The sequence below is a fragment of the Carcharodon carcharias genome, chromosome 11 (assembly GCF_017639515.1).
Source record: "Carcharodon carcharias isolate sCarCar2 chromosome 11, sCarCar2.pri, whole genome shotgun sequence".
Taxonomy (NCBI): Eukaryota; Metazoa; Chordata; class Chondrichthyes; order Lamniformes; family Lamnidae; genus Carcharodon; species Carcharodon carcharias.
In genome coordinates, this window is record NC_054477.1 from 41,067,248 (window position 1) to 41,092,923 (window position 25,676).

Consider the following 25,676-nt stretch of genomic DNA (forward strand, 5'->3'; position numbering starts at 1 on the left):
TTTTTGCCAGAGTGATTTCCAGTTTTTCACTAGCCTTTGTATGCAAAAGTACTTCCTGCTTTCACTCCTAAATGGGATAGCTCAAAATTCAAAATTATGCCCTCTTGTTTTGGATTTCTCCCGCCAGAGGAAATGGATTCCTATTGAATCCATTTTTAATTTTAAAGTCCTCAATTATATTATCCCTGAACCTTCAAAACTCAAAGAAATACAAGTCAAATTTGTGCATCCTCTGCTCATAAATTAACTGTTTAAGACTGGTACCATTCTGGTGAATTTGCGCTGTACTCCTTCCAAGGTCAATATATCTTTTCTTTTTATTTTTTATTATTTCATGGGATGTAGGTGTCACTGACAAGGCCAGAATTTGTTGCCCATTCTTAATTGACCTTGAACTGAGTGCCTTGCTCAGCCATTTCAGAGGGCAACTAAGAGTCAACCACATTGCTGTAGATCTGGAGTCACATGTCTGCCAGACCTGGTAAGGATGGCAGATTTCTTTCTCTAAAAGGACATTAGTGAACCAGATGGATTTTAATAACAATCAATGATGGTTTCATGGCACTTCATTTCTGAGACTAGCTTTTCAATTCCAGATTATTAATTGAATTTAAAGCCCACCAGCTGCAATGGTGGGATTTGAACCCTTGTCCCCAGAGCATTAGTCTGGGCATTGGTAATTACTAGTCTGGTGACATTATCATTACACCACTGTCTCTTTCTCCATTTTTCCTGAGGCTCAATGCTCAAAGCTGAATGTTGTACTCCAGATGGGATATGACTGAGGCTTTGTACAAACCTAGTCACCCCCATCTGGAGGACAACATTCAAGTTAAGAAATCTATTATTTAGATCTAAATGTTCACAGGCCTCACCAACTCTACTTAGAATATTGGTGTAATGTTGGTTATTAACCAATAGTGTCTAAAAAAAGACCTGATCATGGTTTCATATATTTTTAACATTATAGCATAAAAGTACAGCAGCTGATGCACATAAAATATTTATCAGCATTAGATGTCTCACTGAACCTATTTATCCTTTTTAATGCTCTTTCATATTCAGGTATCTATCAATCAAAAATCAGTAACAACTAAATGATTACTGATTGGCACAAATCCCTGTGACAGATCCAGCCAGTGAAGCTATCAATTAATCTCTCCTGTTATACGTTTCATTTCAAAACAACTTCTGAATAATTACCAGCAGCAGACTTCTCAACAGAAGTTCCTAAGGACACACAGTCCTTATAGACTGCTGTAAAATATTTTGCCCACATTAGTTGTCAGTGTGACTTCTGCAAAGGATCATTTGAATCAATTGGGGTAATTTTGACTTTGGGTGATATTGTAAACTGCATGAAATCAATTCACCTCCCATTATATAGCTCTTATGATTTTAATTTCTGGAAGTACCAATTTTAACCCAGGAAAGCAGTAAGTATGGAGCTGGTGGGCCAGTTGTCAAGCTTGGTCCAGTTCTCCGATGTAAGTCCCAGACAATTTAACAGGCTTCATTCAATCAACATCCATCAACATCTTGGGATTACCATTGACAAGATGTTTAACTGGACCAGCCAAATAAATGCTGTGGTTACAAGAGCAGTCAGGGGCTGGGAATTCTACAGTGGGAACTGCTCCTCCTGACTCCCCAAAACCTGTCCACCATCTACAAGGCACAGATCAGGATTGTGATGGAATGCTCCCCGCTCGCCTGGGTGAGTGCTGCTCCAATAACACTCAAGAAGCTTGACGCCATCCAGGAAAAAAGCAGTCCACTTGATCAGCATACCATCTATCACCTTAAATATTCAATCTCTCCACTACTGCACAGTGACAGCAGTGTGTACTATATACAATATACACTGCAGCAACTTGTCAAGCTTCTCTCGACAGCACCTTCTAAATCCATGACCTCTGCCACCTAGAAAGACAAGGGCAGCAGATGCATGAGAACACCACCATCAGCAAGTCCCTTACCAAGCCACACACACATCCTGACTTGGAACTATATTGTCAATCCTTTGCTTTTGCTGGATAAAAATCCTGGAACTCCTCTCCTAACAGCATTGTGGGTGTACCTACACCAGATGGACTGCAGCAGTTCAAGAAGGTGGCTCACTGCCTTCAAGGGCAATTAGAGATGGGAAACAAATGCTGGCTTTGCCATCGACACTCTCATCCCATGAAAGAATTTAAAAAATTGCACCAGATCTGGCTCCCGATGAATTTGCTTTCAATGCTGCCAAGCTGGTGGGTGGGATTTGGGCATGCAAGGCACGAGACCATGGCCAAGGCATCTATTCACAGTTTTGTAAAAATAAATGACTAAATAACACAATTTTGAGACTAAAGCAAACAGCCTGCTTAGTCAGTGGAAAACTGAATTTTAATGGCAAACAGATCTTTTGATTGATTTACCTAACTTTGATGATGTTGATTGTAATTGATAGTTTTAATACAATATCAAAACCCACCAATTATTAATGATATATCTAATCAGCTTTGGACCTATTCTGATTCCCTGCTATGACTACAGCCTTAATCAAACTGTAAAATTCAAATTTACTATGAATAGGTCTGAAAAAATATGGAAATAAATTTCTGCTTGCTTTCTCAGTGTTTTGCAAAACAATTGGGTTAATTATATGAGCTCAACCACACTGGAGACTACTACTTATTCCAATTTAGGTAAACACTTAAATCAAAATATTACCACAGAAAATTCATTGGCATATTCCTCACTGTCCTGCTTGCATTGCCCTGGCCTTTGATCCATTTTGATTTACAGCTGCATACAGTTTCTCAGGTGCTGAAACAAAACAGTTTAAAATCCATAAAGAAGATTTTGCCATATACCTTATGATTCCAGATTGTTCAGAAGTGTTAGTTTTATTTTTCCTCCTACTTTTTGCTCCTTGAGGCATGCATTACTTCTACCCAGTAAGGTAGAAGGTAAATCCTGCTTGGGAATCCTGCTGACACCAGCTCTAGAGCCAATTATGAAGCAGCAAGCAAGTTGGCCTAGAAAGTTGCTATTTGATTTTCTTTATTCTATGTATGAGAGATTCATTAAGGCCTTGACATTAATTGATTATTTCTCTCCCTAAGCTGCTTTTCCTCCTCCACTCTTATTTTTGAAGGCACTACAGCATGATCAAGACTTTGAAAAAATGCAAAACAAGCACTGTAAACCTTCCTCCATGCAGTATAGCTGACTAACATCACAGCTCCCCTGAGCATAATGACAACTTAGATAACTTACTACAGGATATGGTTGCTATAGCAGCTAAAAGGACATTTATCAGGCTTGAACTAATGACTGAATGCTCTTTTGAAAATCTCTTCTATGACTGTGCACTTCATGAAGGCGTTATCATGAAGCAATTTGCCTTATGATGAGGCACAATATAATACTTCTCAGGACTTGTTTAAATAACAGGTTACTGGTGAGTGCAGTAATTAATTCCCTTTTCTTTCTTATCAGCTGGCTTTCACGGAAAAAATGAAGGAGCTTAATGTGAAGCAGACAAAAACAGAAGAAGCTGTAAAACGGCTTCGCGAATTGAATTCCCATGTGTTAGTAAGTGTTATCTTAAAAGCTAATTATATATTTAAAGGAACAAATATTTTTGTCTGAGAAGTACAGTTCGACATACAATTGAGATGATATTATAGAAATGTACATACGGGATAAGATATAGGTAAAGTTGTGTATCATATGAATAACATATGTTAGGTTTAATTTGAGTGAAGATGAAACTTTAGTGGTTATTATTGTCTTTTGAGTGAAGACAACAACATAAGAAATAGGAGCAGGAGAAGACCATACAGCCGTTAAGCTTGCTCTGTTATTCAGTATGATCATGGCTGATCTTGGGCTTCAACTCCACTTTTCCTCCTGCTCCCCATGTCCCTTGATGCCTGAGAGACCAAAAATCTGTCTATCTTAGCCTTAAATATATTCAATGATGATGCATCCACAACCTGCTGGGGGAGAGAATTCCAAAGATTCACAACCCTTTGAGTGAATAAATTTCTCTTCCTCTCAGTCCTAAATGATAGGCCATTTTACCCTGAAATGAGCCCCTTTGTTTTAGCTTCCCCAACCAGGGGAGACAACGTCTTAGTATGTATCCTGTCAAGCCCCTTCATAATCCTGAAAGTTTCAATGAATTCACCTCTCATTCTTCTCAACTCCAGAGAATATAGACCCTTTTAATGAAGGCTAACATTCCATTTGCTTTCCTAATTGCTTGCTGTACCAATATGCTAACTTTTGGTGTTCCTTCCTTTCTTAACATCAACTTTTACCAGTTTCACACCTTTTAAAAAATCTTCTGCATTTCTGTTCTTATGACCAAAGTGAATAACCTCTCACTTCCCCACATTATACTCCCTCGGCCACATTGTGTCCACTCACTTAACTTGTCTATATCTCTTTGCATCCTCTTTGTGTCCTCCCCACAGCTTGCATTCCCACCTAGCTTTGTATCATCAGCAAACTTAGATATATTACTCTTGTCTCTTTGTCTAAGTCATTAATATAGATTGTAAATAGCTGAGGCCCCTATACTGATCCTTGCGGCACTCCACTAATCACAGCCTGCCAACTTAAACATGCTCTATTTCTCCCTTCTCTCCATTTCATGCCCATGAACCAATCCTCTATTCTTACTAATATATTACTCCCAACTCTATAAGCCCTTATCTTGTGTATTAACCTTTTGCTTGGCACCTTACTGAATATATTTTGAAAATCCAAGTAAACTACATCTAGTAAACTACATTTACTGGTTCAACGTTATCTACCCTAATAGTTATATCCCCTAAAAATGCTAATAAATTTGTCAAACATGACCTGACTAAAGGAGGGACAAAACTAGCAGCTAAATATCTCTGGTTATAGAGTCTTCAGACATGATAGATTAGGAGATAAAAAAGGAGGGGCGGGGTGGGTAGCGCTAATGGTTAAAGAATCAATTCCAGTTGTGAGAAGGGATGATATACTAAATGGGTCAACAAATGAGGCTTTGTGGATTGAGCTTAGAAATAAAAAAGGGGCAGTCACACTACTGGGAGTATACTACAGACCCCCAAATAGTGAAAGGGAGCTAGAAGAACAAATATGTAGGCAAATTTCTGCTTGTAAGAACAAGAGGGCAATAATAGGAGGAGACTTCAACTATCCTAATATCAACTGGGATTCAAACAATATAAGAGGCACTGAGGGAGAAAAATTCATGCAGTGTGTCCAGGAAAATTTTTTCAATCAATTGGTGACAAACCCAATGAGAGGAGATGCAATTCTAGACCTAGTTTTGGGGAACGAAGAAGGGCAAGTGGGTGAAGTGACAGTTGGCGACCATATCAGGGACAGTGGTCACAATTCAGTTAGATTTAGCATTACCATGGAAAAGGACAGAGATAAGGCAGGGGTAAAAGTCTTGAACTAAGGGAAGGCAAATTTTGCAGAAATGAGAAGGGACTTGGCTGAAGTGGACTGGACAGCACTGCTGGAGGATAAAGCAATGAAAACCAGTGGGAATCACTAAAAAGCGAGATCCTAATTGTACAAAATAGACATGTCCCCTACAAATATAAGAGCGGTACTACCAAATCTAGACCTCCCTCGTTGTCTAGAGGAATACAGGGGAAGATCAAACAGAAAAAGAAAGGGTTTGATAGGCACAAAGAACTAAGTACTGCAGATAGCCTAGATGAATATAGGACGTGCAGGGATGAAGTAAAAAAGGATATAAGGAAATCAAAGAGAGGGCATGAAAAAAGATTACCAAGTAAAGTTAAAGATAACCCAAAGATGTTTTACCAATACATTAATGCTAAAAGGTTAGTTAAGGAAAAAAGTGGGACCTATCAGAGATGAAGATGGAAACTTGTGCGTAGATGCAGAGGCTGTGAGAAGGGTTTTGAATGAATATTTTGTCTTCGTGTTTACAAAGGAAAGGGAGGATGTAGATATAGTAGTCTAGGAGGAACACTGTGAGATATTGCACGGGATAGTCATAAAAAGAGAGGAAGTACTCAAAGGGTTGAAATCCTTGAAAGTTGATAAGTTGCCAGGGCCAGATGTATTGTTTCCTAGGCTGCTGAAGGAAGTCAGGGACGAGATAGCAGATGCTCTGAGGATGATTTTCCAATTTTCACTAGATACAGGGGAGGTACCGGAGGACTGGAGAAATGCAAACACAGTTCCATTGTTCAAAAAGGAATCAAAGGAAATCCCAAACAATTATAGGCCAGTGAGTCTTACATCGGTGGTAAGCAAATTATTAGAATCAATCCTGAGAGATAGGATTAACTGTCATGTGGAAAGGCATGGACTAGTCAGGGATGGTCAGCATGGATTTGTTAAAGGAAGGTCGTGCCTTACAAATTTGATTGAATTCTTTGAGGAAGTGACAAGAAGGGTTGATGAAGTTAGTGCAGTGGATGTTGTATACATGGATTTTAGCAAGGCATTTGACAAGGTCCCACATGGCAGATTGGTCAGGAAAGTAAAAGCCCATGGGATTCAGGGTACTGTGGCAAACTGGATAAAAGGTTAGCTTTGTAACAGGAAACAAAGGATAATGGTCGATGGATGCCCTTGTGAATGGAAAGTTGTCTCAAGTGGTGTTCCACAGGGCTCGGTTTTGGGACCCTCGCTGTTTGTGTTATATATTAACGATTTGGACGTGAATGTGGGGGGCACGATTGGGAAATTTGCAGATGACACAAAGATTGGCCGAGTAATGGATAGTGTAGAAGATAGCCATAATCTCCAAAACGATATAGATGGGTTGGTGGAGTGGGCGGTAAAGTGGCAGATGGATTTTAACATAGAGAAGTATGAGGTCATACATTTAGGGAGGTCAAACAGTTACAGGGATTACAAAATAAATGGGAATATACTAAGAGGGGTAGATGAAGTGAGAGATCTTGGCGTACAAGTACACAGGTCCCTAAAGGCAGCAGTTCAAGTAGACAAGGTTGTAAAGAAGGCATATGGAATGCTCTCCTTCATTGGCAGAGATATAGAATATAAAAGTAAGGATATAATGTTGGAATTGTATAAAACAGTGGTGAGGCCACAACTGGAGTATTGTGTGCAGTTCTGGTCACTGCATTACAGGAAGGATGTAATAGCTCTGGAGAGAGTGTAGAGGAGGTTTACAAGAATGTTGCCAGGGTTAGAAAAGTGTAGCTACGAGGAGAGATTGGATAGGTTGGGGTTATTTTCCTTAGAACAAAGAAGGCTGAGAGGTGACTTGAGTGAGGTGTACAAAATTATGAGGGGAATAGATAAAGTGGGCAGGATAAAATTGTTTCCCTTGATGGAGAATCCTATAACCAGGGGACATAGATTCAAGATAAGTGGCAGAAGGTGTAGGGGGGACATGAGGAAGAACTTTTTTATGCAGAGTGTAGTGGGTGTCTGGAATTCGCTGCCCAATTTGGTGGTAGGGGCGGAAACTTTAAACTCTTTTAAAAAGTATGTGGATCTGCACCTAAAGTGCTGTAAGCTGCAGGGCTATGGATTGGGTGCAGGAAGGTGGGATTAGAAAGGGCACCTGGGTGTCCCTGGGCTGGCATGAACAAGATGGGCTGAATGGCCTCGTTCTGTGCTGTAATTTTTCTATGGTTCTATAGTTCTATGATTTCCCTTTTGTAAAACCATGTTGACTTGTTATGCCTTTCTAAGTGTATTGTTAAGACTTCCTTAAAAATAGATTCCGGCACTTTCCTGGTGATTGATGTCAGGCTAGCTGGCCTGTAGTTCCCTGCTTTCTCTCTCCCTTCTTTCTTGAATAGTGGTGTTACATTTGCTAACCCCCAATATGCTGGGACCATTCCAGAATTTAGGGAATTTTGGAAAATCATAGCCAGTGCATCCCTTGAGTTTCTCCACTACTTTTCTCTGCTGTTAGTAATTATCTTAATTTCCTCACTTTTATTAGCTCATAGGTTACTCTTTATTTCTGGTATATAACTTGTGGCTTCTACTGTGAAGACAGCACAAAAAATTTGTTCAATACCTCTTCCATTTACACATTCCCCATGATAATTTCTCATGTCCCTGCTTACAAGGCACCAATGTTTACTTTAGCTACTCTCTTACTTTTCATATATTTATAAAAGCCTTTACAATCTGTTTTTATATTTATGCTTCTTTTACTCTCATATTTTATTTTTTTCCCTTTTTTCAACTTTTGGGTAGCCCTTTGCTGATTCCTAAAACACTCCCATTCCTCAAACTTACTACTATTCTTTGCAACATTACTAAAGGCTTGTCTTTTAACCTAATACTCTCCTTAACCTCTTTCAAGAGCCACGGATGGATCTTTCTCGGTGAGTTTTTGTTTATCAATGGAATTTATTTTTATTGAATATTTTGAATTGTTTCTCTAGATATTTCCAACTGTTTACTTGCCTCCATACCTTTTAGTCTATTTATTCAAACAATCTTAGCCAGCTCTCCCCTCATCCCAATGTAGTTGGCTTTGAAAAAGTTTAAAATTCTTGTTTGTGATTGAAACAAGAGAGAGTCAGCCCATCTCCGTTTGACATTCAATCGCATTACTACTGCTCAATTCCCCACTATCAACATCCTGGAGGGTTACCATTATTACGACCGGGATGGAAGGAGTGCACTGTCTGTATCTAGTTCCATTGCTCCTCAGGTCACAACATATATTTAAATGATTCTTCCAGTAGCTATATGGCCATAAGTTCTTTACCTATTAATCTCAGAATGACTACTCAATGCCCGGGTTTCTTCAATAAACAAAACAATTATTAGTTTATTATAAAACCAGACTTGTTGAGTAGAAAGGCAAAGCTTATTAACATACAGTATGAAATATGAAAGCTAATAGTTAACTCTTTCTAAATTCCCTAACACACATATAATCACGCACACGCACCAAAATAAAAAGAGGAATTCTGCCAAATGGTTAAAAGTCAATGGTTCAAGGGAAAAGGATGACAGGATTATGCAGTTGGTTTCTCAGCACTGTTCTGGGAAACAATCGATGACTCTTGAACTACCTTTCAGATGGACTTCGCGGAAAACTTGTGGTCAGTCGATTTCAGAATGTAGAGTGACTTTGGAGCAACTTGCGTTCATTTTTTGCTCTTGACTGAGTTGTGTTCTTTACCCAAGCAGATGATCCTCCTTATTTTCCCCCAAAGCAAAACAGCCAGCAGCTTTTTAACACAGTTTTCAAGAATTTCCCTGTAGCTTTCAGATATCTTGTTCACCTTACAGCAGTGTTTGTAGTTGGCTTTACAGCTGCAGTCAGAGCTACAGCTTGGTCTGTAGTATTCTTCGTTTGGGCCCCTTTCTCTGCACCAATCTTGAGAACCCTGTTAAGTCCTATAGATTTATCCCATAACTTCCAGCAATTCACAAGAAGATGTCCTACCTTGTGGTAATAGAAACACTGAGGCCTTAAGACCTCACTGCCACCCTCAGAACTTTCCTTTCTGTTCTGAGGAGCAGATTCCAGTGCATTCACAGCTACCCCTTCTCATTCCTGGCTGCTTGCCTTCCTGTCCCTCTATTTTTTATTAGTTCATAAGAATCAGGCTTCACTGGCTAGGCCATCGTTTATTGCCCATCCCTAACTGCCCTTGTTCAGAGGGCATTTAAGAGTCAACCACATTGCTGTGGGTATGCGATCACATGTAGGCCAGACCAGGTAAGGATGGCAGATTTCCTTCCCTAAAGGACATTACTGAACTAGATAGGTTTTTATGACAATCGGCAATGGTTTTGTGGTTATTGTCAGACTTTTAATTCCAGATTTTTATTGAATTCAAATTTCACCATCTGCTATGGTGAGATGCGAACCCAGGTCCCCAGAGCATTACCTTGGATCTTCTTCCATTTTCTATCCTTCCTGGGTTTGTGGAGATGACAGAAATAGGGTTTGGGCTTGTGCACAAGCTTGTAATCATCAGCCATATTAGTTGCCTGGCTAGCTGTTGAAACCTTCTGGTTCTCTACATGGGGCAAGGTTTTTAGGTTGGCATGCAGGTGTGATTGGCCAGGAGCGGGCAGGGAACAGACCGCTGGCTAGCCAGAGGTGTGAGGAGTGTGGGAGGCAGGCCAGTCAGGGGGTGGGAGCTGGGGGATGTTTGTCCAGTCAGGGGGAGTCGGCCAGTCAGGGGTGCTGTCAGCTAGTTGGAGGTGGTTCGTGCTGTCGGAGTAGGGGGGTGTTGGGCTGGGCTGGGCCTGAGAGGGGTCGTTGGAAGTTGGCGGACATCTGTAGGGGGCAGGGTGAGTCTCGTGGCGGGGTGGGTTCTTGTGGAGGGCAGTTATGGGAGCCTGGTCTGGGGGGTAGGGGGAGTTCCCTGAGGGTTCGGGGTTGTTGGGGGAGTCCTGAGGCGGGGTTGGTGTGGGTCTGTTCAATAGTTACCCAGAAGCTAGAAGTGGTTTTAATTCTTCTAACATTTTCCGGCTAACTACTGATGTAACACAATCGGAACCATCCGAAGTTTACGATTTAAATCGCAATTTACGGATAGCTCCATATGAAGGGCACCTTCCCATGAGAAGTTTGCATTTCCCAGGCAATTGCCATGCAATCTATTACCTGGGAAATTCCAGGGGGGAACGCCAGTGCATATTTGGGAAACCTCCCAAATACTCCTGGATCTTGTAAGTTACTGCCCAGTATATCCTGACGAAGAGCTACGGGTACAAGCACCTGTTTTCCATTGAAAATCACGCCTCTTGAAATACCTAGTTCATCTTTGTATGGCCAAAAACATCTGAGGATGTTTGCTGTTTCTTGCATTGCATCAGGCCAACCTTCTACAAAAACTCTCCATGATGCCTTCAATTGTGGATCCTTTGCTGTTCCTTCCTGAAATTGGCTGCACTTATGTTGATCAAAATTCATCAGATTGACATTGAATATGTCTTCTATGTCAATGTTTACGCCATTTACTTGTAGGTCTAGCGAGACATCCGCAGTTTTTTTGGATTAGGTAACGTACTCAGTGTGTGTGAAGCAATCATTTTGCTACCATGTTTGTAATGGACTTCGAAGCTGTAGTCCTGTATTTATATCAGAAGTCGTTATAGTCTGGGTGGAGCATTTGTCAGTGGCTTGTGCCAAATCATTTCCAATGGCTTGTGATCAGTTTCCACAATGAATCATTCACCAAATAGATATGTGTAGAATCGTGTGATACCGAATACCAGAGTGAGTGTCTTACAGTCTGTGCTCGAATAATTTGATTGAGTTTGTGATAGACTTTTGGGACCAAATGCAATTGGTTTGCCATCTTGCATAATGCGCACTCCTAACCCTTTTTGAGATGTGTTGACCTCTAAGATCGTATCCTTTAATTGTCTAGTGATCAGAAACTTGGAAAAGTAGTCAGTGAGTAAGAGAAAGCTGTTGCCATGCTGTGTCCTGGATGGTGTCAAGCTTCTTGAATGTTGTTGGAGCTGCACTCATTGAGGCAAGTGGAAAGTACTCCATCACACTTCTGCCTTGTGTATGGTGGAAAGTCTTTGGGGAGTCAGAAGATGAGCCACTTCTGGCAAAATATTTGCTCTTGTAGCCACAGTATTTAGGTGGCTGATACGGTTGAGATTCCGGTCAAAGGTGACCCCAACAATGTTGATGGAGGAGGATTCAGTGATGGTAATGCCATTCAATGTCAAAGGGAGATGGTTAGACTCTCTTTTGTTGGAGATGGCCATTGCCTAGCACTTCTGTGTTACAAGTATTACTTGTCACTTATCAGCCAAAGCCTAAATGTTGTTGCATGTAGGAATGGACTACTTCAGTATCTGAGGAGTTGTGAATGGAACTGAACACTGTGTAATTATTAGTGAACATTCCCACTTCTGATCTTATGATGGAGGGAAGGTCATTGATGAAGCAGCTGAAAATGATTGGGCTTAGGGCACTACCCTGAGGAACTCATGCAGCAACATACTGAGGCTGAGTTGAATGACCTCTAACAACCACGACTGTCTTCCTTTATATTAGGTATGACTCCAGCCAGTGGAGAATTTCCCCCTACGATTCCCATTTATTTCAATTTTACAAAGACTCCTTGTTGCCAGACTCCATTAAATACTGTTTTGATGTCAAGGGCAGTCACTCCCACCTCACCTCTGAGCTAAGTGGTTCTGGCAGAATCCAAACTGAGCATCAGCCAGCAAGGTACTGGTAAGTAAGTGCTGCTTGATAATACTGTCAACGACACTTCCCATCACTTTATTGTAGCCTGATGGGATAGTTATTGCCTGGATTGGATTTCCCCTGGTATTTGTGGAGATGACATTCCTAAGCTACTTTTCGCATTGTCAGGTAGATTATTCTGTCTGTGACACTGGTAATGTCACACACAACAAATGATTGTGTCCTCAGTTTGAAACTGGGATTTTGTCTCCACAAGGACTGTGTTGGGGTGACTCCTACCAATACTATCATGGATAGATGCATCTGTGACAAATAGATTGGTGAGGATGTGGTCAAGTAGGTTATTCCTTTGTGTTGGCTTGCTCTCTATCTGTTGCATGCCTAGTCTGGTAGATATGCCCATCAGGACATGGTCACCTCAGTCAGTAGTGGTGCTACTGAGCCACTCTGGGTGATAAACATTGAAGTCACTCACCCATTCCGTGCCCTTACAACCCTCAGTGCTCCTTCCAAGTGGTGTTCAACATGGGGAAGTACTGCTCCATCAGCTGAGGGAAGGCGGTAGGTAAAAATCAGCAGGAATTTTCCTTGCCAGTGTTTGACCTGAAGCCTTGAGACTTCATGGGTCCGCAGTCAATGTTGAGATCTCTGATGGCCACTTACTCCTGATTGTATACCACTTTGCCAGCTCCTCTGGTGCCAATGGGACAGGACATACTTAGAAATGATGGAGGAGTCTGGGATGTTGGCTGAAAGGCAAGATTCTGTCAACATATCAATGTCAGGCTGTTGTTTGACTAGCCTGTGAGACAGCTCTCCCAATTTTGGCAAAGGGTTTGTGAAGGACTTATGCAGGGTTAACTGAGATGGGGATTCTTTTATTGTGTTGCTGCCCAAGTCAACGCCAAGTCCGATTTTCTCGTTGTTTCCTGTTGTGGTTTGATACAACTGAGTGGCTTGCTGGGCCATTTCAGAGGACAGTTAAAAGTCAACCAGATTCCTATGGGTCTGGAGTCACATGTAGGCCAGACCAGTTAAGGGTGGCAGATTTTCTACCCTTAGTGAAGTGTTAGAACATTAGTCATCCAGATTGTTAATACAACAATCCAATAATTTTATGGTTACCATTATTGATGTTATAGTAATGTTAGACTAAATATTTTTCAAGATTGCCTGATTCTTTATTTTTGTTTATTTAAAAGAGTATCCTTAAATGAAAATATAAATATCTAAATATTTATTTTTGGATTATTAATTCATATAGGCAGCATACTCTGGATATCTAGAAAAAGCTATGCAGCATTATAAGGGGATTAAAGCACTTATTGAAGATGATGAGCAGCAGACCCTGCAGTTCATTGAGGCTGAACGACAGGCTGCCACACTGTACATTGAAGCACAGACTAAAGACTGGGTGGAAGAGCTTGATGACTTAAACAGAACTACGGAGCAGATAAATACCATTTTAAATCAGAGCGACTCATTCAGATTTCTAAAGGTAATTTATTTCTAATAATTTTCTAGGAGAATTATCCACTATTATTCTTAATGCATAACATTAAAAGATGGGTTCTCTTTGAACAGATTTGCTTGAGAACAATTATTAAAAAAAATATAGAGGCACTGAAGAGAGATCAAAAAGGATTTACTAGGATGATACTAGAATTCCAACATTATACCTATTAAGAAAGGATGAACAGTCTGGTTTCTCCTTTTTCCTGAAAACAAACGGCTAAGGGGTGATCTAATAGAGGCCCCTAAAATTGTGGAATGTTTTGGTAGAGGAGGCACAAAGAGAGTTTTTCCACGTGTGCTGAAGAGCAATATAGAGGTCATCAAAATAAGACAGTCACCAAGAAATCAAATGCATTTATTAGGACTTTTAACTTAAGTAAAAAGTTCCAGGGGCCTTCAAAGGACCATTCTTCTTCTTCAGGTCTCTGCTGAAAGCAGGTCCAGCTGACAACGCCTCATGCTCCACCATGCATAGGGCAAGGAGGCAGGTCTTGAATCCACCCCAGCCAGAATTAAACCCCGGTGCTGTTGGCACCAATACGTTCCACACTGGTCACCCAGCAGACTGGCTCCCCAAGAAGTCTGAGTTGCTGTGACAACATATGTTTTTACATGCTTGTAGCCTGGAGCTATTGATAGTGATGGTAGAGGCTTCAATATTCTTTTCATTAAATGGCAAGAATTTCTCCTACTTTTACCGACTGCCATTAGCATGGAATTGCATTGGCGTATGATGGAAGGATTTACAAGTTGATATTCACCTGTTTGGCCACATTTATGAACACAACTTCTTTAGCCATCAGCTCCTGGAGTGGGACTAGAACCTGGAGCTTTTGGCTCAGAGGCAGGGACACTACTCATTGCACCACAAGACTTCCTATACAGGATCATCATGGATCACTGAATCACATAAGGATATATTGGGTCAGATGACCAAAAGTTTGGTCAAAGAAGAAGGTTTTCAGGAGTGACTTAAGTGAGGCAAGAGATAGAAAGTCGGAGAGATAAAAGGAGGAAATTCCAGAGCTTAGGGCCTAGGCTGCTGAAGGCACAGTTATCAATGCTGGAGTGATTAAAAACAAGAATGCTTAATAGCCCAGAATTTGTGGAGAGTAGAGATCCAGGGAGTTTGTAGGGCTGAAGGAGATTTCAGAGATCTCCTACAGAGTGCATCCCTAAATGCCCTTGACAAGGAGGTGGTGAGCCACCTTCTTGAACCACTGCAGTCCATTTGGTGTAGGTACACCCACAGAGCTGTTAGAAAGGAATTTCCATGATTTTGACCCAGTGACAGTGAAGGAATGGCAATATAGTCCTGAACCAGGATGGCGTGTGACTTGGAGGGGAACTTGCACTTGCAGCTGTTCCCATGCATCTACTGTTTTTGTCCATCTAGGTGGTAGAGGCTGCAGATTTGGAAGGTGCTGTCAAAGGAGCCTTGGTGAGTTGCTGCAGTGCATCTTGTATATAGTACACACTGCTGTCACTGGATGTTGATGTTGGAGGGAGTGAATGTTTAGATTGGTGGATGGTGTGTCAATCAAGCGCACTGCTTTGTCCTTGATGGTGTCCAGCTTCTTCAGTGTTGTTGGAGCTGCACTCATCCAAACAAGTGAAGAGTATTTCATCACACTCTTGCAGATGGTGGGACAGGCTTTGGGGAGTTACTCTCCTCAGGATTCTCAGTGTCTGATCTGCTCCCGTAGCCACAGTATTTATACAGTTGGTCCAATTAAGTTTCTGGTCAATGGTAACCCCCAGGATGTTGATAGTGGGGAATTCTGTGATGGTAATGTCTCTGAGTGCCAGCAGGAGATAGTTTGATTCTCTTTTGTTGGAGATGATCATTGCCTAGCAATTGTGTGGCATGAATATCGAGGGTCAAGGCCAAAGGTGTATTTGAAAATAAGTGAGAATTTTAAAAGCAATGCATTTTTTAACTGGGAGCCAATATAATCAGTGAGCATAGGGTTGGTGGGTGAACAGGGCTTAGTGCACGTTAGAACATGGGCAGCTGAGATTTGGATGATCTCAAGTTTACGAAGAGTGGCAGATAGGAAACCAGCTAGGGGTGCATTCAGGGGAATCTTAGAACCTAGAAAGTGCTGAGAATGTGGAACTCACTACCACAGGGAACAGATGAGGTGAATAGTATAGACGCATTAAAGGGGAATCTAGATAAGCATATGAGGATGAAGGGAATAGAGTATTATGCTGATCAAGTTAGTTGAGGAAGAATAGGAGGTGACTTGAGTGAAGCTGTAGAGCTGAAAGAACCTTTTCTGTGCTATGTAATTGAAACATTTTTGCTATCTTTCCTATAGGGAGCAAACTGTAATGAATATCGGTAAGTAAGAATTCATTTGGTTTTTCCAAATTATAATTATAAGGGTTACACAATTTAAGGCTAATTGTGCAAACATTCTGATTTATTAAATATAATGCAAAGTATTGTATATTTAATAGTTTTTTTCTAATAATTTGCAATGGTTTGGAAGACGGTATTGCCCAACTTGCCTAAGTAAAACTGAGGTTCCCCTTCTAGGCCTACCTCATTCAGGGTGGCTTCACTGGCCATTTTGTACATGTTTGTAGCCTAAGTACAATCCTTTTCATGTAGCCAGTATGAAGGCATATATAGCCCTGAATGCACTGCAATTGTTCTGTCTGCATGTACGTAGATCTTGCCTTGAAACAGGTGATATTGACTTGGCAGCCCATTTTACATCCCTCCTGCGTTTTACCTTCACTGACTTTAATGGAAGAGAAGCAGCAACACATCCAGTCTGGACCACAAAAGATCAGTCCATCTATTTATTTATTTATTCACTCACGGGATGTAGGCTTCGCTGGCTTGGCCAGCATTTATTGCCCATCCCTCATTGTCCTTGAGAAGGTGGTGATGAGCTGCCTTCTTGAACCGCTGCAGTCCATGTGGTGTAGCTACACCCAAAGCACTGTTAGGCAAGGAGTTCCAGGATTTTGACCCAGCGACAGTGAAGGAATGGTGATACATTTTCAAGTCAGGATGATAAGTGACTTGGAGGGAAACTTCCAGGCAGTGGTAATCCCATCTCTCTGCTGCCCTTATCCTTCTAAGTGGTAATGGTCGTGGGTTTGGAAGGTGCTGCCTAAGGAGCCTTGGTGAATTCCTGCAGTGCATCTTCTAGATGGTACACACTGCTGCTACTTACCTTGGTGTTGGAGGCAGTGAATGTTTGGGGATGTGGTGCCAGTCAAGTGGGCTGCCTTGTCTTGGACGGTGTCTAGCTTCTTCAGTGTTGTAGGAGCTGCACTCATTCAGGCAAGTGGGGAGTATTCCATTACACCTCTGACTTGTGCCTAGTAAATGGTGGACAGACTTTGGCGAGTCAGGAGGTGAGTTACTTGTCGCATGATTCCTAGCCTCTGACCTGCTCTTGTAGCCATAATATTTGTATGGCTGGTCTTGTTCAGTTTCTGGTCACTGGTAACCCCCAGGATGTTGATAGTGGGGGATCCAGTGATAGTAGTGCCATTTAATGTCAAGGAGTGGTGGGTAAATTCTCTCGTGTTGGAGATGGTCATTGCCTGGCCACTTGTGTGGCATGAATGTTACCTCCCACTTGTCAACCCAAGCCTGGATATTGTCCAGGTCTCGCTGCATTTGGATATGGACTGCTTCAGTATCTGAGGAGTCGTGAATGATGCTGAACATTGTGCACTCATCAGCGAACATCCCCACTTCTGACTTTATGATGGAAGGAGGGTCATTGATGAAGCAGCTGAAGATGGTTGGGTCTAGGACCTATTGAATCTACTATCACTGAAGATGGTCAGTGAGAAGAAACCAGGTCCCAAGAGGGGAGCCAAGAAATCCTTGAAGAAACCTGGAGCAAAAGGCGGCAAGAAGCGACGAAGGTCGAGGAAGGAGAGTTACTCCATCTACATCTACAAAGTGATGAAGCAGGTTCACCCCGACATCACCATTTCCTCCAAGGCCCTGAGCATCATGAACTTGTTTGGGAACGATATTTTTGAGCGGATCATGGGTAAGGCTTCCCGTGTGGCCCATTACAACAAGTGCAGCACCATCAGCTCCCAGAAGAACCAGATCGCCGTGCGCCTGCTACTGCCCGGGGAGCTGGCCAAGCATGCCATGTCGGAAGGGACAAAGGCAGTGACCAAGTACACCAGCTCCAAGTAAAACTCCACAATAGACCGAAAAACACTCAATCATTGATGCATTCCTAGTTGTGTTTCTAATCTCCCTTCTCTTGTTTGTTGGTGTTGGCCCCATTGCTTATGTTCTATTTATTCAACATTTCATACATTACAACAGTGACTACACTGCAAAAGTTCTTAATTGGCTATAAAGCAGTTTGGGACCTCCTGAGTTTGTGAAAAACGCTCTATGTATAGATGAAGAAACAGATTCCATGGCACTTGGCCCGAACAGTATGTCACAGCATACACCATCACTCACCCTCTCTCTCCCAAGGTCAGAGAAATCTACCAGAGGGAATACATTCCATGTCCAAAAACTCCCTGCATTTAAAAAAACACCTTAGCCTCCTCCTTGCTCTCCAGCATGTCAAGGTAACCAACCACAGATCTATCTCCAAAAAGATAAAGTTCTGTAGAAGTTTTTTCTCAATCTGAAGTCTCAATCAAACAAATTACAAATTGTTGATCCAACTGTATAATCAATATTTACAACCTCACAACCTTATAAGAGACCAGAAAAATATTGGGCCACATTTGGCGACACCGCAACCGCAAAGGGCTCACTTCCCACCCAAGCATTATTGCAGTACCTGTATTAATAATGTAACCCCCAGATCCCCTCCCAGAGGCTCCCAGTTCCTGCTTCAAGACTGTGCTCATGATCTCCCCATGAAACTGGTGGCCCAGCTCCTGAGCCAGCTGCAACTCCAGCAGTGGCAGCCTGGCCATTGGGAGATGGCGATAGGGCCCATGTAATATCATATACCCAATAAATGGGGAATCCTGCGCACATATAGGTGGATGCAGTGCAAGGCGTGTTTGCATGCATACATTTGGCTTCAAGTCAGCATCAGGAATTACAGTGAAAATATTTTTCTTTAGCATTTTTTTAATCACATCAAGAATTATTTTTCAAAAGGTGTTTTGAATTAATTCTGAAGCCTTTTTTAAGATCTGTGACTTCCTCCAATTCTACAGTTCTCGAAGATCTCTTAGTTTCTCCAGTACTGGCCTCTCACACATCAATTATTCCACCAGTGGCGGCTGGGCCTTCAACTGCCTTGGCCTAAAACTTTGGAATTCCTGAAACCTTTCTACCTCTTTTTCCTTCTTTAAGACACTCCTTAAAACCTATTTCTTTGACTAAGCTTTTGGTTACCTGTCCTAATAACTTTATGGTGAGAATTTTCGGCTTGGCGAGCGGGGGCAGGGCCCACTTGCTGAGGCATAAAATGACGTGCAGTGACATCGGGCGTGTGTCCTGACGTCACTACACATCATTTAGGGCAGGGTTTCCCCCCGTCGGGGACGAAGTTGAAGGGTGGGTGCACATAGGTGAGCTTCCAATTTATGTGGGTGGGCTAATTAAGACCCGCCCACGCGTGACGTCCACACAGAAGTGCTATGCGCTTCCTGTGTGGGCGGGGGGCAATCCCAAAATCGAAAGTGCGCTCTTTTGCACATGCGCACGAAAGAGCGCACTCATCTCCCTGAGGCTAAGTGCTGCCTCAGGGAGATCGGTTCTAAATGTAAAAAAGCTGAAAGTAGAATAATAACATTTCCCTAACATGTCTCCTCATGTGACACTGTCACATGAGTTGGGACATGTCCATAATTTTTACAAAAACTTTATTAAAATTTTTAAAAACCTACATGAAACCTCATCCCTCCCATGGATGAGGTTTCATGCTTTTTCTAATTCCCACCAGGGCTCCTGGCCTGCCCGCCAACCTTAAGGTTGGACGGGCAGGTCCACTAATTAGTTTAATTACTCTGTCAATGGCCTCAATTGGCCATTGACAGGTCGGCGGGCACACAGCTGATTTTGCTGTACCCCTGCCAACCAGAAAATTTTAATGGGGTGTGGTGACCTCTGGAGTTCTGCCCGACATCACTGCGCGTCAGTTTATATGTTGGCGAGCGGGCCCCATCCCCCGCTCACTGACGGGAAAATCCTGCCCTTAGATTTTCAGTTCGGCAGGCGCACAGCTGTCTTGGCAGCACGCCCGCTGAACTGTCAAAGGCCTGTTAAGGCTATTAATTAGCTAATTAAGGCTATTGAGAAAGCTGCCCGTCCAACCATAAGGTTGGCGGGCAGGCGAAGAGCCCAGGCGGCTTCGCATTTTTCATGGAACTTCATGCACGGGCAGGATGAGGTTTCATGAAGGGTTTATAAATTAAATACATTTTTTCATTAAAGTTCATTGACATTCCCAACTCATGTGGCCCTGTCACATGAGGGGATATGTCTTAGTTTTTTTTTCTTTATTAAAATTTTTAAAACTTAAAACAGAGGTGCCTCAAGGAGATTTTTGCACTCTTTCGCTTGCATGCACGCATGCAAAACGGCAGCACGGACCCGATCTGGGGTGCCGATTGGGCCCGTGCTCGTCCGTGCCCACCTCTGCACAACCTCACTGATAGGGGGATAACTCTCTCCTATGTACCTCAGTGTCAAGTTATGTCCGATAGTGAAGTGCCTTGGGACGTCTTCACGAAGGTAAATACAAGCTGCTGTTCTTCTTGATCATTTTGCTCAAGCAGCTTTCTCCATCCAGTGGAATAAAGTGCAAATAAATTTAACATTTTTGAAATAATGTGTACATGTGAAAAGTGATTCTTGCCTTTATTATTTCCTTTGATGAAAATTTATGTTTTGTGCGGTTTAGAATCTAACTTGGTGCTTGGCTGCCAGTGACAAAATTGTTCTCTGTATCCCTGAGATGGCCAAAGAACTGACTCCATCATGCTCACTGCTTAGTGGTAGCCTAGTCCTGCTTGTTTTCTAGTATAACCTGACTTTTTACTCTTACTGTCTCTCATGCCTGTAAAGAATTTGGTTTGACAATCAGCATCAGGAAGACAAATGTCATGGTCTAGGATGTTGCCAAACCATTCATCAGCATTGACAATGTGATTCTGGAGATTATTGATCGCTTCACATATCTAGACTCCACAATCATCAGCAATCTGTCACTTGATTCTGTAAACAACACAACCCCAACAGCTTTTGTGATGTGTATTTCCAAGCTGAGTAAGAGAGTGTGAAACAACAGCAACCTGACTGAGAACACCACACTGCGAGTCTACAAACTTGCATCCTCAGTACATTCCTGTACACTGATGAGACCTGGACAACATATACTAAGCAGGAGAAAAGGCTGAACAGTTTCCACCTTCATTGTCTAAGATGTATCTTTGGCATCTCTTGGCAGCAAAGGTCACCAACTCAGAGGTCTTGGGGTGTGCTAATACCATCAGCATACACTCATTGCTAAGCCAACTACGTCTGCACTGGCTGGGCCATGTTCATCAGATGGGAGATTATCGTATGCACAAAGACCTTCTGTATGGTGAATTTGTTCACTGGGTAATGACCTCCTGGACATACATACCTCCATTACGAGGGCGCCTGCAAGTGAGAAATGAAGGTGGTGGACATTGGCAGTAACAACAGGGAGACACAGTCATTGATGACCGTGACCTCTGGAGGATGTTTGGAAGGGTGAGCAGAAACTAAAATCTCAGCTAGCTGAGAAGAGGGCCCAGAGAAAACAGAGGCCAGTGAATCATGCACCTTCTCTTCCCACTATCTTCCTTACAGCAAATGCGGCAGAGATTGCCATGCCAAAGCAGGGCTCCTGAGCCATACCAGGCAATACTTAACACAGACTTGACCACCATGGTGTGAACCATCGTCCTGTGGAAGGCTGTCACCGTCATTGTAGCTGACAGAGCAATTCAGGGTTGGATGCAACATTGCTCAGAGATGCAGCAGCCTCATTCACATCCATCCCAATCATGCCTTTGCTCCTCGTTACATTGCTTTACATGCCAACTGATCTGTGTGCAAGCTAATCCATGAGCAACAATGAAAGCACAATGATCCTCTCCATCCATTTCCCTCAGCATATTGACACCCTGTTATAGATCGGAACTAAAGCATGCAGCAGTCAACCTTAAAGATACTGAGGGAGATGCTGGGGCATTTTTAACCCTCCATGATGAGTGGGGCCAAGGAGGGAAGGGGAGGAAGTGTTAAAATTTGAGAAATCTAAAAGCCGACCTCATGCATACTTCAGGTTTGAATGGATAAGAGTGGAGGGATGGGTGACTAAGGCACTCAGGACGGGCACGTCAGTTATTTAAATATTTTAATGAGGCTTTGTGCCTCAAATTTTTACAGACTTTCAGATTTAACTGTTGTGGGCTGGGTTTCTCAGGGGTCAGGAAATCTGGCAGCTGAAGGGTTATGTGAAAGGCCAGGTCCATTAGATAAGTGCCTTCACAACGCTTTTTGTGGGCCAGGAGGAGTATGAGTGTTTTTCTAGGCTCCTCAAGCAACCCTGTTTCCCTCCCTGCAATTGGTTTCCTCCCCACAACCCGAACACCTCCCCACTGCCACCTGAAGCCTCCACCAAACATACCAATTAGGAACAGAAGTAGGCCACTCGGCCCTTCGAGCCTACTCCACCATTTAATAAGATCATGGCTGATACGATTGTGGCCTCAACTCCACATTCCTCCTACCCATGACAGCTTCTGACTTCCTCGTTAGTCAAGAGTTTATCTATTTCTTTCTTAAAAATATTCATTGATCCTGCCTCCACTGCTCTCTACGGAAGTGCGTTCCAAAAATTCATGAATCTCAGAGAAAAAAATTCTTCTCAGTTTTAAATAGGAGACCCTTTATTTTAAACCGTGTCCTCTATTTTTACTCTCTCCAGGAACTTACATACTTCAAAAAGATCACCTCTCAATCTTCCAAACTCCAATGGATACAGGCCCAGCCTGTCCAACCATTTCCTCTTAAGATAACCCTCCCATCCCAGGAATCAGTCGAATGAACCTTCTGTGAACTGCTTCTAATGTATTTATATCCTTTCTTAAAAAAGGAAACCAAAACTGTACAGATTTGGTCTCACCAATGCCCTGTACAACTGCAGCAAAAATCCCTACTTTTATATTTAATTCCCCTTGCAATAAACAACAACATTCAATTTGCCTTCCTAATCACTTGCTGTACCTTCATACTAACTTTTCCTGATCATGTACCAGGACACCCAGATCCCTCTGTACCTCAGAGTCCTGCAAATTAAATAATTTGCTGCTTTTCTGTTCTTCCTGCCAAAGTGGATAAGTTCACATTTTCCCACATTATACTCCAATTCCAAATTTTTGACCACTCACTTAACCTATGTCCCTTTGCAGACTCCTTATGTCCTCTTCACATCTCACTTTCCTACTTATCTTTCTGTCATCAGTAAATTTAGCAACTATACATTTGGTCCCTTCATTCCCTTGATTTAGATTTGGGGCGACTGTGACTACACTCACTGGAGCTCTGGTGCAGAAAGCCCTGGACTTGTCGTGCACACACATGGTGGCCAGTAGTTATGGCGTGCAATCATCCAAGAGTACATCGGCTGGTCCACACTGGTTTTCAGATTTTGCAAGGTGCTTGGCACATCCAGTGATAACAAAAAGCATTGGCTTTCAAATGGCATTTTTCTTTGAAAAGTAGATCCTGTGTGGTTTGGATCCCAGGGTTCTACAACTGAGGAAGGACTCAAACTGGTACATCATGTGAGGTGAGTTTCGACATGACACAGAGTTGAGGGTAGGGCACAAATTTTCTGCTTCTGCTTTCCTGGCATTTACCCTAAATCATCAGAACTGTCTTCAGGAGACAGCGTGCATGCAGCCCTGATTTTTCTATATCTCATAGAAGGAAAACTTTGGCTGTATGTAGGTTATTTCCCAAGATGCAGATAAGGAGGGTATCAGCAGTGCAAAGTTAAGTTAATAATTAGTGAATGAAATCAAGAGCTGATTAAAAAAAGAATCAATTTATTTGTATAGTTACAAGGACCCTAATATTTTTCCACTGAATGTTCTCTGTATCCGAGCTATAAAAGGTGTCACTCTTCCTATTTAGAGCTGCAGTTGATTTTTAAAAAATGGACATTCATTTGGCTATAAATGACATCCATTTTGAAAATGCAAAGTATATTTTCCAAACTGAATTGCAAAGTAGGTCAAACTGCATATTCTATTTTATACAATAGGTCTTTATCAAAATATATGTATAATATTCATGATTGTTTATGATTTTACATGTTGAAAAAGTGTTCATCTGTGTTATTTTTCACTATTTACTTAGGACTATTCCATATTTTGTAGCAACTTGGCAGAGTTGCTTGGTAGAGCTCTCACCTCTAGGTCAGAGGATTGTGGGTTCAGGGTTCAGGCTATGATTTTAGCTCATTATCTAATGTGACATTGCAATGTAGCACTGACAGCGTATTGCAGCTTTGGAGTTGCCAATATTCTTATCTGTGCATGTGGAAGTTAAAGACTCTATGATATAATTTGAAAAATAACAAAAAATCCTCCAAGTGTCAGTTAAATTTTCCCCCTCAGTGTTAGCCAAAATTACAAAGTAACACACTCATCTCATTGAAATCTATTGGGGTAAATTTTTATCTATACCACCCAGGTTTGAATGATTATCTGATTGAGAGCAAGGTAAAAAAAAATTGGGAGTAAGGGAGAGTTGCATGGCTGTAATAGCACCTGCTTCCCTTGATCTAAGCAGAAGGAAAAGTGGGTTGGATCTGTTCTCAACTCATGATTCTTTCCTCTTTGATTTCCCATTTTGTACTCTGCCTAAAAATTTTTACAAATGAAAACATAGCCCAAGAGGTATTTTGAGCCACATACAGAACTGATAAAGATAATTTTAAATAGAATAGTTTGTACCACACATGCAGACTCCATAATAATTATCATGTATCATTGCTACTAATCTTAATTTTAATTAACAGTTGCACCACACAATACAGTGCACTCTATGACTACCTCCCAGAAAACATCCACAGATCCAACTGAAGTTCTGTACTTTTTCTCTATAATCCATATATACTGATACATTCAAAATGAGAAATTAGTTGAAGAGTTCACTTAAGCTGTAGACAATTTTAATATTGTAATTTAAGAAGAAAAGCTGTGATTGCCACCAATAAATAGTTGTTCAATACTTAAGCTATTCCCTAAGAATACCAATTCAATATAATGGCTGTTATCCCCTTCTGTACCCAGTTGCACTATGGCCCATCTTGCATTTGAATTCAAAATTTGAATTTTGGAATCTTCAAATCCAAATTTAACTGCTGAACAAAATAAATCACAAAAAGACCAATGTTATGCCATCAGTACAATGCATTCTGTTTTAATTCACGAGTAAAAGAGAAATCCAGAACCAGTCTTTCCTTAACATAACAGATTTATTCACAAAACCAAGAGAACAAAAATACAAACACCTTTTCCTTCCCCCACACAGTTGGGAACTGGTTCCATATATATATATATATATATATATATGTATATATTATACACACACTTAAGAATAATGCTCTCACTTACAACTAAAGCATGCACTTCATTGTGACAGGATTGCAACATTAACACACACTTTGGGTCATGATCAACTTAGGAACCACTCAATCAACATCATAAACCACACCCTCTCCGTATGAAATACTGAATGTGCTGTGACAAGCTGGATGAGAATGGTTTGGGAGAGATGAAATATGGACTCTTGCCAAAACCAGCCTTTCCAGGTTAGTTCAGGTGAAAACAAAACTAGCAAAAAAAAAATCAGTCAAAACAGTAAAATCAGGAAAAATCAATAGAGGGAATCAGATGGTGCCCAATATCACATGAGGAAATGAAAGGATCCTTTTTGAATGGCTGCTGGGACTAGACAAATCAAATCAGGATGCAA

General features: G+C 41.7%; 1 protein-coding gene across 2 annotated transcripts in view; it reads left to right on the forward strand.

Annotated features, from left to right (window-relative positions):
- The first annotated feature begins 3,336 nt into the window (after window positions 1-3,336).
- The window catches only part of LOC121284286 (zinc-binding protein A33-like), a 41,786-nt gene continuing 19,446 nt past the window's right edge, over window positions 3,337-25,676 (forward strand). The window contains exons 1-3 of one of the 2 annotated variants that reach the window (XM_041199640.1): window positions 3,337-3,448; window positions 13,434-13,667; window positions 16,009-16,031. In XM_041199640.1, the coding sequence (XP_041055574.1) occupies window positions 3,395-3,448; window positions 13,434-13,667; window positions 16,009-16,031 (311 nt within the window). In that variant the 5' untranslated portion in view covers window positions 3,337-3,394. Of the gene's footprint in view, window positions 3,583-13,433; window positions 13,668-16,008; window positions 16,032-25,676 lie in introns of both variants that reach the window. The other variant, XM_041199639.1, reaches the window with a different exon arrangement.